We start from the raw sequence: 15,121 nt of genomic DNA on the forward strand, positions 1-15,121 counted from the left end.
ATTGATCCCTGTTTTCTTACTGATTTCCAAGTAAATTAATAACAAATTTCAACAAGGAAAACTTGCACATATTATATAAAGAGAAACTGTGCTAAAAACATAATAAACAAAGAACTCATGATCAAAGAGCTATTTAGTTTTCAATCAATATCAGTCAGAATTGAAAAAAAAAAAAGAAAAGTTCTAAGAATTACAATGAGAAAAAGGGATAAAGGAAAAACAACCCATAAGAGGAATATTATCTGCAAGAAGCATAGTGATGCTTTGGATTTTGGATGTGATTTGAATTTCCCCCCATCGTGATCCCCCCATGATCCAGTTTAGAATTTATATAACCTAATTCCATATATATATTCAAATAATAATAGATTAACATTTATGCAGCACTTTCAGATTCAAAAAGCACTTTACAAATATTGTCTCATTTTATTCTAACAATCCCATGAGATAAGTGCCATTATTTAAACTTAAAAGAACAAGAAGGCAGAAAAGAAGGCAGATAAAGGTGAAGTTACTTGTGCAGGGTTACATAGCCACTAAGTATCTGAGGTTGAATTTGAATTCAAATCTTCTTGATTCCAAATGCAATATTTTCATCCAATGAGCTATTTAGTTGCCTTAGTAACAAATTATAAATATTATAAAACAACAAATGCTTTTGCACTTTTTGATTAATTCAAGATTTCACACATTTGATTTAAAAAATAATGCAATTTGTATTCGGGGCTAATGTATTTCTGGGGCAGTGTTGATCAAAATCTGTTGTCTCAATTATTAAATTCTAAAAAGCTATTTTAAGCATGTATAGGTCTTTACCATGTTAGGCTTGAATATTGTAAACCAATCAAGTTATGTAAATTACTTGGCTGTCAAGGCAGAAGTACAAATACAAGCTAACTAGATAGATGTCGAGCTAAGAAGGAGATATATAATAACATCCTATACCTTTGAAAACAATGGTAAACCAGAAACTACTAGGTTTGTTGCCTAAGAGTTATTACACTTCAGAATCCTGATTCATAGAATCAAAGAACGTTACAATCAGAAAAAGACCTTAATCCAATTTTCTCCTATTACAAATGAAGAAACTGAACACCTGAGATGTGAAAGTGTCATGTCCAAAGCGATGAACAAATAGTAAACAGCATAGTCAAAGTCTGAATCCAAGTCTTCTGGTTCTAACTCGGCTCTCTCTACACCTAGTATCTGGCCCCACTGTGTCTCCTAATAAACTTAGTTTGAGGTCCTGAAACTTTAGGTCGGAATGTTTTTCAATCAGGAATGGGCAACAAAATCTATTCATCTCTGTCCAATATCTCTCCAACATCTCTCCTGAACTCTTATTTTCTTAGTTCTTCTCCTACAATAATTCTTGCAAGGACTTTTCAAGGAGATTAAACATAGGGAAGAGTTTGCTCTCCCTTATAGAAACTACTATTATACTATATTTTATAATTTAGTAGTACATCTACTGTGCCACTTAACTGTAGAAACCAAGGGCTAAATTTTAGCCCTTTTAGGTTAAGAGACTTGACCACTGGTATATTGATACAGATATGGATAAAAATTAGGCTCAGCAAAGAGATAAATTAGAACACAGTTGGTACTAAATATTACAAGTTTAATATATACTTAACAAAAAACAAAGTAATAGAGATTCATTTAATTCCTCTTGTATATAATTGTTCATGTTTGTCAAATTCATAATTTTCACAAAGACAAAGGAGAAAAAATACTAGTCTCAAATCTTAAGGAGTAAATGGCAATTAACTTCCAAATGAAAAGAAATGTTTCATAGCAGAGTAGCCTCAGACCAAGGATAGCATTGAAGAATAGAATACCTTAATTCTTGACACTTTCATCTCTCCTTTTCCAAGATCAAATATCTCAGTATACTTATTGGAGGGAATTTAATAAATTTCTATTTGGGATGAGCAAAGTATGGAGGGAAAGGGATGGTGAAGAATAAAAAGAACTGTATAGATCTTAAATAAAGCTTGCTTTTCATAGCACATCAGCAAATTAAATTCTATAAAGTATACAACTAGGCATTTTGTTGTACAATGTGATAGTAACATGGGTAAGGGCAGCAGAAAGGATTTCTTACATAAGTTAAATTGTGGGCTTTAGAGAATTTGCAGTAACCAGATAAACAAAAAGAAATAAACTTTATTATATAAAACCTACCATCTTAAATTGGTATAGTAATAAAAAAGCAAAAACATTCACCACATATCTGAATGTTATGGAATATTATTGTTCTGTAAGAAATGACCAGCAGGATGAATACAGAGAGGACTGGCGAGACTTACATGAACTGATGCTGAGTGAAATGAGCAGAACCAGGAGATCAATATACACTTCGACAACGATATTGTATGAGGACATATTTTGATGGAAGTGGATTTCTTTGACAAAGAGACCTGAGTTTCAATTGATAAATGACGGACAAAAGCAGCTACACCCAAAGAAAGAACACTGGGAAACGAATGTGAACTATCTGCATTTTTGTTTTTCTTCCCGGGTTATTTATACCTTCTGAATCCAATTCTCCCTATGCAACAAGAGAACTGTTCGGTTCTGCAAACATATATTGTATCTAGGATATACTGCAACATATCCAACATATAAAGGACTGCTTGCCATCTAGGGGAGAGGGTGAAGGGAGGGAGGGGCAAAAAATTGGAACAGAAACGAGTGCAAAGGATAATGTTGTTTAAAAAAAAAAAAAATTACCCTGGCATGGATTCTGTCAATATAAAGTAATTATTAAATAAAAATTTAAAAAAAAAAAAAAACATTCACCACATAGGAGTAAGAAGATCTAGGGGCTAGGTTAGTCTCATCTCTCCCTGTCTAATTGTGTTGACTAAGGCAAGATTTTTATCAGCTTCTCTTTCAGTAACCTGACATAGGAAATATAGACGATCTCTTTGCCCAATTTCCTAATGTTATTATTATGAGGATCAAATGAAATAATGGATATGAGGAAATGATTTGAAAAGTATGAAGTGCTACACAAAAAGAAAATAAAAATACTTAGGATATGAGAATTCAGTATTAGAAGGAACCTGAGTTCAATCTCCTGAGGTTCAATTAGAAGGAACCTGAGTTTGATAATCCTGTACAGATTATAATAACATTTTGCCTTCCATAAATTCACATTTGTGAAAACTGAGAAAATGATATTTTAACTCACATAACAACATTTATATTAAGCCTTAGACAAAGAACTTTACCCGTTCTACAGATCTTGCCCTCTTCTTTGGCCGTGAAGGCAGTGTGTCTTCCTTGGGATTGTTGTCTATTGCCCAGTAAGAACCCTAAAAGTGAAGAAAAAATATATAAGTTTAACATTTTATTAAAGCAAAGATATTTTAGACTAGAAAACCAGACTTAATTTATAATAAGTGCTCCAATTGCAAAATTGAGTTTTTGCCTTATTTATTTTCAAAAAAGTACATTATTTTTCTTTCTTTCCACTTAATATTTTATTTTTTCCAATTATATGTAAAGATAGTTTTTAACATTCATTTTTATGATATTTTGAGTTCCAAATTTTTCTTTTTCTTTTTCTCTTCTAAGACAGTAAGCAATCTAAGTTATTTCTGTATCAATCAAGTTGTGAAAGAAAAATCACAATAAAAGGGAAAAATCACAAGAAAAAAAAAAAAAAACGACAAAAAAGTGAAAATAGTATACTTTAATCTACAATCAGTCTCCATAGTTCTTGCTTTAGATGTGGATGGCATTTTCCATCCCAAATCTATTGGAATTGTCTTAGATCACTGTATTGCTAAGAGCTAAGTGTAACAGATTATCACACCATGTTGCTGTTACTATATGCAAAGTTCTCCTGATTCTGCTCACTTCACTCAGCATGATATATATATATAAATATATATATATCTTTCCAGGCTTTTCTGAGCCTATCTGCTCATCATTTCTTATAGGAAAATAGTATTATTACATTCATATACCACATTTACTCATCATTCTCTAATTGATGGGCATCCATCCCCAATTTCCAATTCCTTGCCACCACAAAAAGGTCTGCTATAAACATTTTTATACATGTGGATCCTTTTCCCTTTTTTATGATCTCTCTGGGATTCAGACCCAGTAGTGATATTGATGGACCAAAGGGTATGCACAGTTTATAGCCCTTTGAGCATAGTTCCAAATTGTTCTCCAGAATGGCTGGATCAGGTCATAATCACACTCCATTAATATTCCAGTTTTCCCAAATCCCCTCCAACATTTATCATTTTTTTCAATTTTCTTTTCCTATAATTTTAGCTGATTGGATAGGTTTGAGATGGTACCTCTGAGTTGTTTTAATTTATATTTCTCTCATCAATAGTAATTTAAAGCATTTTCATATGGCTATGGATGATTTTAATTTCATCTGAAAATTGATTGTTCACCTTCTTTGATCATTTATCAATTGGGGAATGATTTGTATTCTTATAAATTTGATTCAATTCTCTATGTATTTTAGAAATGAGGCCTGCATCATAAATACTGTCTGTAAAAATTGTTTCCCAGCTTTATGCTTCCCTTCTAATCTTGGTTGTATTGGTTTGTTTGTGCAAAGCCTTTTTTAACTTAATGCAATTAAAATTACACATTTTACATTTCATGATGTTCTCATTTTTGATCATAAATTCCTCCCTTCTCTAAAGACCTAATAGTATACTATTCCTTGTTCTCTTAATTTGCTTATAGTACCACCTTTATTTCTAAATCATAAATTCATAAGAAAAACAAATAAATAAATTGATAAACCATGAACCCATTCTGACTTGGTAAATAGTGTGAGATGTTGGTATATGCCTAGTTTCTGCCATTCTGTTTTCCAGGTTTCCCAGTAGTTTTTATCAAGTAGACTTCTTATCTCAGAGGCTGGAGTTTTTTTTCCAACAATTTTCTAATATTTTAATTTAACCAATGAAGAATCATTAAGCAACATAGCCAGATAAGCCTGGATACAAGTTTTATATACTGTCTTCTTACTCCCCATCCCCATTAGCAAACAGAAGACCTTAGAAAGAAGATGGACTCAGGAAGAAAACCTGTGATCAATTAGGACCTGACCTGAACATATCCTAGACCAAGGAAGATCATTAAAACCTTGGAAGTGATATAATAAAAGCCTTTGCCAAATCTGTCTGTGTGTCCTGAACCTTGGCTATCACAGATTCAACACCTCTTGCTCCCCTATTCTGCATAATGACCGGTCTCCCTCACAGTAATTCTTTTGAGGGTTCTCATCCTTATTCAATTCAGACAAACAATGCTCTGTGCAATTATTGTGCTCTACGAATTTTACCATTAAAGTCTTCTTCCGAATTAATCTCTACCACTTTCATAAGCAAAACCTAGCTTTCTTCTGGGGACAAAAGTTTTCAACTTCTCCTACCTTACTTTCAAACCCAACTCAGAGAGTCAATGCTATGCTACTTCCTAATCTCTTGTTCTTCTACCTTTCCTTCTACCTCATTCCTAAATCTATTCTTAGTCCACATTGCAACCTTAGTCCCTCCACTTCTCTCTCTCTCTTAATTCATTGTGTCTTGTTTTAGTCTCAATTACTTCCCTGTACAATCTTTACCCAAAGAATGACCAATTCAACTATTTACTTATTTCCCTCTCATCAACCTTTAAAGCCTTTACTCCTATTGTCAATCACAATTTGCCAATCCCCCCACTTATCACTTTCTTTGTTTCTACTGCCTAGATTAGTAAAATCACACAAATGAGACCACTTCCCCCATCATAGTCATATTCATGTCCATGTCACTGGACATGCTTCAGTTTGTTAAATTCATTGGTCTTCAAATGATAGGCCAGTGAGCTTGACTTTTAGTTCCTGGGAAAACCCTAAAACAGATCAAGTGCAAAGGTCATTCTTTGGGGAAACTTCTTTCCAAAGTTAACAGTGCCTTTTTCTCTTTAGGAACTTAAAAAAATGTTGTTATACTGAATTAGTTTTTCAAAGTCAAGCCAACAAAATAGGTACTTACCTAAGTACTACTAGGTACTATACTAACTGCTGGAAACATAAAGAAAGAAAGAAAAAATCCTTGTTCTAAAGGAGCTCTGGCCTAATGGAGAAGAGAATATGTAAACAACTATGTACAAACAAGGCATATACAAGATAAAGAGGAAATAATTGACAGAAGGAAGGCATTACAATTAAGGCAAATCAGGAAAATCTTGTATAGCACAAGATTTTAGCTGAGACTTAAAAGAAGCCAAAGAAGCCAGGAAATGATGATAAGAAAGGAGAGAATTTTAAGCATGTGGGACAGTCAGTGAAAATACTTGAACTGAAGAGATGGAACACCTTGTGTGAGGACCATCAAAGAGGCCAGTGTCAATGGATCTCAAAGGGGAAGGGGAAGAAAATGGAGAACAAATTAAATATAAGATTAACAATATAGGAGGCGGCCAGGTTATAAAAGACTGAATAAATATAAAAAGGCTTTACATTTGATCCTGAGTAGGGGATCCATTAGAATTGAGTAGGAGGATAACATAGTAAAACCTGAGCTCTAGGAAGATTCATTATTCTTCTTTCACCAGCTATTTCAAACACTATGTCTCTTACCATAATTCTTCCCCTAAACTTCACTTCCAAAATTGAAGCCATTTGCTAAGAACTATTTTTTCCCTTCCTCATTTTAAATTACTTAGATATTCAAACTGTGCATACCCTTTGATCCAGCAGTGTTTCTACTGGGCTTATACCCCCAAAGAGATACTAAAGAAGGGAAAGGGACCTGTATGTGCCAAAATGTTTGTGGCGGCCCTGTTTGTAGTGGCTAGAAGCTGGAAAATGAATGGATGCCCATCAATTGGAGAATGGTTGAGTAAATTGTGGTATATGAACGTTATGGAATATTATTGTTCTATAAGGAATGACCAGCAGGATGAATATAGAGAGGACTGGCGAGACTTACATGAACTGATGCTAAGTGAAATGAGCAGAACCAGGAGATCATTATATACCTCAACAATGATACTGTATGAGGATGTATTCTGATGGAAGTGGATCTCTTCGATAAAGAGAGCTAATTCAGTTTCAATTGATCAAAGATGGACAGAAGCAGCTACACCCAAAGAAAGAACACTGGGAGATGAATATAATTTTTTGTTTTTCTTCCTGGATTATTTATAACTTCTGGATTCAATTCTCCCTGTGCAACAAGAAAACTGTTCGGTTCTACACACGTATATTGTATCCAGGATATACTGTAACCTATTCAACATGTAAAGGATTGCTTGCCATCTGGGGGAGGGGGTGGAGGAAGGGAGGGGAAAAATCAGAACAGAAGTGAATGCAAGGGATAATGTTGTAAAAAAAATTACCCTGGTTACAATCAATAAAAAGTTATTTAAAATAAATAAATAAATTACTTAGATATTTCATCCCAACATTTCTTTCATTCCTGTTTCTGATAAACATAGCAATGATCTCAATTCCCAAACCACATTTTTTTTTTTCAATCTTCATTCTTCTTGACCTCTTTGCAGTCTTTGGCACAGCTGATCATTTGTTCCTCCTAAATATACTTTTTTTAGGTTTCTATGACATTGTTCTTTTGATTCTTCTCTTACCTGTCTGATCATGCCTAAGTTTTTTTTGCTGGTTCTTTTTTCCATATCATTCTTCCTTTCTGCAAGATTCCCAAGCTTTGTCCTGGGCCCTCTTCTCTTCTAAATTTAGGTCTCATTTTGTGATCTCATCAGGTCCTATGGGTTCAATTACCTCCAATTTACTTAAACACACACACACACGCACACACACACACACACACACACACACACACACACACACACGCGCATCCACACGTCTCTCTGCTGAGTTATAATTGATTTATTTCAAACTTTTCTTGGGCACCTCAAACTAGAAATCTTATTTCAAACTCAATGGGTCCAAAACTTAATTCATTATCCTCTTCCCCCTCCCTAAATATTCTCCTTTCTACAAATTTCCTGTAACTATTCAAGGCACCATTATTCTCTGAGTCATTCAAGGATGTAACATCAGTGTCATTCTTAACTTCTCACCTCTACACATCCCTTACAATCTGTTGTCAGATATTGTCATGTATATTTTGACAATTTTCTTGTATACATCCCCCTCTCCATTCACACAGTCACAATTCTTGTTCAGATCATCATCAACTTTTACTTGGTCTTTTGCAAAAGACTAGTTTCAATTAGTTTCTCTCTGCTTCAATTCATTCTCCACTCAGCTACCAAAGCAATTTTTCTAAAGGAAAGAAACAGGCATTTATTAAACAACCACTATGGGTAAGGCACTATACTAAATGTTGTTACAATTATTATCTCATTTGACCCTCCAGCAACTCTAATAGGTAGGTGCTACTACCCCATCTTACAGATAAAAAAACCCAGGGTGACACAGCTGTTAAGTGTCTGAGGCTAGATTTGAACTCAGATCTTCTTGACTTCCACAACAGCCCAGTACTTTTATCTACTGGATCACTTAGCTGTCTATGCTTAAAGTACCTCCTGCCCCTTAGGAATTTAGTGTTTTTCTATTACCTCCAGAATCAAATATAAATTCCTGTTTAGCATTTTAAAATTTCACAACTATAGCCTACTCCCTCCCATGCATTCAGTGCATGATCTAACTATGCTGGCCTACTGGCAGTTCCTCAAATAGGCCCCTCCATATCCATGCCTTCACATTGTTTTTACCCTATGCTTATGATGCTATATGACCTTGCTGCTGCCTCATATTCTACTAGGCTTCAAAACTCCTAACAAATTCTACTTTTGTAGAGGAAAAGTCCTGGTCTTCTCTGTTACTGCCTTTCTCTTTTAATACTTTCATACACTACTAGTCTCTCTACACAGAAAATATTTATACTCCTAGAGAGCGGGGACTGCTTTTTGTCTTTATATCCCCAGTGCTTTTCAAAATGCTTAGCACAAAGTAACAGCTTAATAACTACTGGGTGAGGGATTAACTGACCAATCACCTTTATCTATCAGGGATAATAATATCACTTACCTCAACACAATTGTGAGGTTGTCTTGATTTACGTGAGGACTAAATAAGATATAAAGCACTTTGCTAACTATAGAGTGATATATAAATATGAACTATCATAATCCAAAGCATTAACATGTATTTAACAACAAATGTTTCTGACATACTATATTCATAGTACTTTACTTCAGTGCAAAGAATGAAATACAAGGTAAAGGAAACATAGTCTCAACTTTATAGACTTAAAGGATAAAGAGATGAAAGTCCCAAGGTAACAAAATGAAATAAAACACGGAAAAATCCAGGATCTGGAGAATAGCTAAAAAAATTATGGTATATGAATGTTATGGAATATTATCGTTATATAGTAAGAAACGACTAGCAGGATGATTTTAGAGAGACCTGCATGAACTAATGCTAAGTGGAATGAGCAGAACCAGGAGATCATTATACACAGCAACAAGATTATATGACAATCAATTCTAATGGACGTGCTCATTCCAACAATAAGACGACTGATGCCAATTCCAATAATTCTGTGATGAAGAGAGCCATCTACACCCAGAGAGGACTGTGGGAACTAAGTGTGGATCACAACATAGTATTCTCACTCTTTTTGTTGTTGCTCGCTTGCTTTTGTTTTCTTACTCATTTACTTTCCTTTTTGATCTTATTTTTCTTGTGTAGGAAGAGAATTATATAAATATGTTTATACATATTGGATTTAACATATATTGGATTGCTTGCCATCTAGGGGAGAAAGTGGGGGGAAGGAGGAGAAAATCTGAAACACAAGGCTATGCAAGGACCAATGTTGACAAATTATCCATGCAGATGGTTTGAAAATAGAAAGCTTTAAAAATTAAAAAGAAAAGAAAAATCTAGGGTGTAACACCTGGGCTCAAAAAAAAACCCCAACCACTTGTTAATATTCAGCATATAATAGCTGTTGATATAAAAATTATATGAAGTTTTTTTGCTGGTTCATAGCTGGAAAAAATCGTCAAGATAGTTCCACTCACTTATTTTACAAGTTAGGAAATTAGAAGCTCTAAGGGAACTTGATATAAGTTCAATATAAGATAGTAGATAAAACTCAAAAACAAAGAAAAACAAAAATCTATGTTAATAAAATACTTTCAGAAGAAATAGAGAACTGATCATATTCTTGTTGTTGGGAGACAATCTGGTGTAACGAAAAGTGTCAAATTTGGCAACAAGACAACCAACCCAGGGTCAAATTCTGACTGAACTTTATGATCTATAAGCCCTTGGGCAAGTCAGACACTCACCATCTCAGTTTTGACTTCCACTAGAAGCTATCTCCAAAATGAAACGAGCTCTTAGGTCTTGGAAGGATTAAAGGAGACACTAAATTTTTCCCCAAGAAAGGCCATTGAGCTAATGCTAAAGAACTATTTGGCAGAGATATCATAGAGTAGATTTTTGTTCAAGAAGTGCTTGGAATAAATAATCTATGAGATCTATTCCAAATCTGAAATTTTATGTCTATATTATAAATATTTAAAGCAGCTACACTGGTCATACCATTTTCTATAACACATTATGACTACTATTCTTATTTTAAGTCCTTAAGGATCTTGGGGTAGATGATTAACTGCATAAGGAAATGGTAAAACACTCCAGTATCTTTGCTAAGAAAACCTCAAAGACAATACTGATGTGCCATGGTCCGCAGGGTTACAAAGAGTCAAACACAAAAGACCAACAACAGTTAATGTTAGCATGAAAGGCCAACCAACAAACTTCTACGCTAAATTCATTATAGATGAATTATATTCACCTGTTGAAATCTAAGATTAAAATAGAATTCCCTGTGATAGCAATGATATAGTTTGACAAATTTAGGAATTTCTACAAGACATATTTAGGTTTTTCTTCCAACAATGAAAATTTTTAAAAAAATTTTAATAATAGCTTTTTCTTTTCAAATTATATACAAACATGTTTTCAACAGTCATCCTTGCAAAACTCTGTGTTCTAATTTTTTCTCCCTCCTTTTTTTACCTTCTCACTTTCCTAAACAGAAAGTAATCCAATGTAAGTTAAACATTTGCAATTCTTTAAGTATATTTCCACATTTATCATGTTGCACAAGAAAAACAAGATCAAAAAGGAAAAAATAACTAAGCAAACAACATATTTAACCTATATCAAATTGCTTACTATCTTGGGGGAGGGGTAAAGGAGGAGAAAAATTTGGAATACAAAGTTTTACAAAAATGAATGTTGAAAACTTCCTTTACATGTATTTGGGAAAATAAATAAATTTACATTGTACTTTGGAATAATTTAAATATATTACTTTGCCATTAACCAAATAATCAATTATCAAAAATGTTCAGATTTCTAGTATGTTTGATTTTACATATATGAAATATTTTATTGAATCATACATGTGTTTTATTTTTAAAAATACCTTTCAGAAAACACACTCAAATTTTCTTTTAATAAACTCCTTATTACTTAAGAAAAAAGAAAGAAAAAGTTATTCCTTGTTCTCCAAAAAAAAAAAGAAAAAATTCCAGTTAAGTATAAGCTATCATTATTTATTTTACTGGGGTGGAGAAGTAGTGAAAGAATTTCTAACAAAGATCAAATTATAGCTTACTTATATTTTCTCAGGCAGCACTACAGCAAAAGAACACAAAATTCACATTTAAATAGAGATAATATAATCATATGATGAATCAAGGTCAACTCAAATTAAAGATTTGGTTAAAGATGAATGAAAGAATAAGTGAATCAACGGGAATTTGTTAAATACTATATAACCAAAAACTACTGTGCTAGTTTTTGATAACAGAAACGAATAAGTTTCTATTATAAACAGAAAAGCACAACAGTCTCAATACTATAGAACACAAAGAAAACATAACAAAATACAAGAGTAACTAATCTTGGAACTTTAGCATTTAGCTATTCAGCCACAGAATGTTATTTTTCAAGATAGTTTCCTTGGCAATAACTTATTTAGGGGAAGAAAAATTTAGGGATAAAGAAATGACATATGATCTCGCTGAAATACAGAATTCAAAAATGAGAAAAATCCCTCTATCAATGTATTAATCTTTAACTTGCTTTAAGAACAAAAGTGATACTTTTTCCACTTATTGACTCTTGTTCACTAGAGAAATTTTTATGTGACTGTGGATATATATAAAGCAGGTATATAAATCAAGCATTTACTGATAATAAAATATGAAGAAATTTTATAATAATTCGTTGGTATACAAATCATTTTACCATTTATTAAAGAGAAAACCAAATTTGCATACTAATTAGATGGATTGTGCTTGTTTTATTTTTATATAGAGAATGAAATATTAGTGGAATATTTGATAACTTTTACTGTTGCCAAATGCAGAAATTAGATGATTTTTTTATTCCTACATTTTACAAAATTTACATTAAAAGATGGACACAAGATAACAGGAAGCAATGCAGTGAGTAAAACACTTCCTAACATTTAGAAAATTCAGCAGTCTTATAAATCCTGATGGGGGAAATGTAGAAAAAACTAAAGGGAATCCTATTTTTAGCCCAGCTTGGCATAAGGACACAGATAAGATCTTTAAACAGTGGAACCAAGGTGGGCCATGGGAACAGTACATGTACATATCATTCCAAAACCCATGGAGAGGCTATGTACCAAAAGATCTCAGACCCATATGGATACCTTAAACCTATAGGACACGTTGATGCAACAGGAAACAAATAGCAGTTTTGTTATCCACCAACTAGTTCTAGGTAATAAATCTAGGGCAGAATGAGAAAGGTAATTTTGTTAGCAGCTTGTTTGGACTAGAGAAGCTCTGAGCAAATCAGAAAGAGCAAGTTCTAAAGCTGGTAGCAGTACAAGTGTGACCACTCAGACCTGATGCATAAAAGTAGGTTCTAACATGACTAGCCCATCCTGCAAAGGAATAATCAGGGAAGACTTAACTAAAGAAGAATCAGGCTATAAAATTACAGGAGAAAAAAGACAATTTCAACAAATGTAATCAAAAACAGTTATATTGATGTAGATAAGATGTAATAATATCAATAATTGGTCCTTTAACAAGTCTCAATGTGAAATAAAGAGTAGATTCTGTATATTATTCATATATATTTTAACTCAACAGAAACAGGGCCTCTGTTAACAGTAGCTCCCTGTTTTGATTAATTCAGACTTATTTAGAAAATCCACAAAACTAAGCACAGAGATATGTTTATCCTGCTCTGATAGAAGATGTTCATCTATGTCAATGAAAAATATAGGGAAAGTACAAAAAACTACTTGTCCATAAACAATGTTTCAATTATCTGAGTGGCAAATAAGTAAAGGAGAAATTTTCATTAATCTGGGTCAGTAGTTCAACTTCAATGACTCAAGTAAAAAAAGAGTTACAGGCTTAAATTATTCTTTGGATTAGCCCAATAAGGTATAAGTTAAGTTCTCTATACTGATAACCTTTCAAATCTAATGACTGGCTATCAGACAGGAAATATTTAAAATCTGACAATCTTTGACTACACATCACAAAATAAATGATATTTTAACAAGTGATAATAACAAGGTAGTGAAGGGGCAGCTCCCAATTCCCACCAGACAGGCTCCTCCATCAGATAAATTTATATTTATCAGTTGAGGCAAGAGTATATCATAACCAACAACTAAGGAACAGCTAACACTTGGCCATTATTGAATCAGAAAATAGAGAAATATAATAGCATACGTGTCCATTAAACGCCTACTATGTGACAAGCACTATGTTAAACAATAGGAATATGAATGAATTCTCTCTATGCTCAAGTAGTTTACAATCTAACAGGAGAAAGAACATTCATTATCAAAGAAAATGAAAGGGGTTAAGGGCAGGGAGGATCAGAGATTTGGGGCACCACATTGATGAAGTTGAAACTTACAGATCCATAAGAAATGAAAAGTTCAAGTTTCTCTAAAAGGAGACTGGGAATTCTTTTGCTTTTATTTCTTCACTGGTTGTGAATTCACCTTTTTTCATTTTTGATACTGGTAATCTGCTTTTCTTTTTAAAAACTGAATCTAAGGCTTATCGGTCTTACTTTGTTTCCTAATTAGTTGCTGATCTTATTAACTCAATGTTTTCTTTTTTGCTTTCAATCTTGTTAATCTTTGATTTCAGTATTTCTATTTTAGTGTTTATTTGGGTTTTTTAATTGATTTTTTTTAGTTGAATGTTCAATTCATTAATCTGTTCTTTCTATTATTGAAGAGTTTAGAAATGTAAAATTTCCCCTAATTATTACTTTGGCTATATCCCCAAAATTTTGGCCTCATTGTACTATAATTAATGATTATTTCTATGATTTATTCTTTGACCCAGTCATTCTTGAGTATTAAGTTTCCAATTAATTTTTCATCTTTCCTTCAAAAATCTTTTACTAACATAATTTGATTGCCTTTGACTGATAAAGGATATGTTTAACATGTGTTTTTGAGATTTATGCCCTAATCCATAATCATTTTTATGTGCCCTGCACAGCTGAGAAATAGGTATATTATTCCTATTCAAAATTATTCAGAGGTCTATCATATTCCATATTTCTAAAATTCTACATAAGTCCTTTGTTTCTTTTTTATTTTTTGATCCAGTTAATCTAGGGCTGGGAGAGACATATTAAAGTCTTCCACTATTTTAGTTTTACTTTCTGCTTGTAATTCATTTAATTTTTCCTTAAAAAAAGTTAAATGTTGTGTCATTTGGTATGTTTATTTTTGATATAAATTCACTATCTACAGTACCATTTAGCAAAATGAAGTTTCCCTATTTATCTTTATCATCTATTTTTGCCTTTTTTTTTTTTTTGCCTAAGATCATGATGATAATCGTTGCTTTTTTTTTTTTTTTTAAACCAGTTAAAACATGCATTTTGCTTCAGGATTTCTAATATACTCTATCTTCTTATTTTATAGGTGGGGCTAGCTTACTCACACCTTTACAGCTATGACACCAGTGGTATTTCCTTTCATCCTATTCTCTTATACCCGCTCACACACCCTTTTTTTCAGGGATTCTAAGAGTTTTGAGCTGGGAGGTAAAGCAT

At 32.9% G+C, this 15,121-nt stretch overlaps 1 protein-coding gene across 2 annotated transcripts in view; it reads right to left on the reverse strand.

The window, feature by feature from the left end:
* The window catches only part of FOXJ3 (forkhead box J3), a 145,002-nt gene that overhangs the window by 44,394 nt on the left and 85,487 nt on the right, over positions 1-15,121 (reverse strand). For both annotated transcript variants that reach the window (XM_051987914.1, XM_051987915.1), the window contains exon 5: positions 3,240-3,323. In XM_051987914.1, coding sequence (XP_051843874.1) covers positions 3,240-3,323 — 84 coding nt within the window. The remainder of the gene's footprint in view (positions 1-3,239; positions 3,324-15,121) is intronic.

This window comes from Antechinus flavipes, chromosome 3 (assembly GCF_016432865.1).
Source record: "Antechinus flavipes isolate AdamAnt ecotype Samford, QLD, Australia chromosome 3, AdamAnt_v2, whole genome shotgun sequence".
Lineage (NCBI taxonomy): Eukaryota > Metazoa > Chordata > Mammalia > Dasyuromorphia > Dasyuridae > Antechinus > Antechinus flavipes.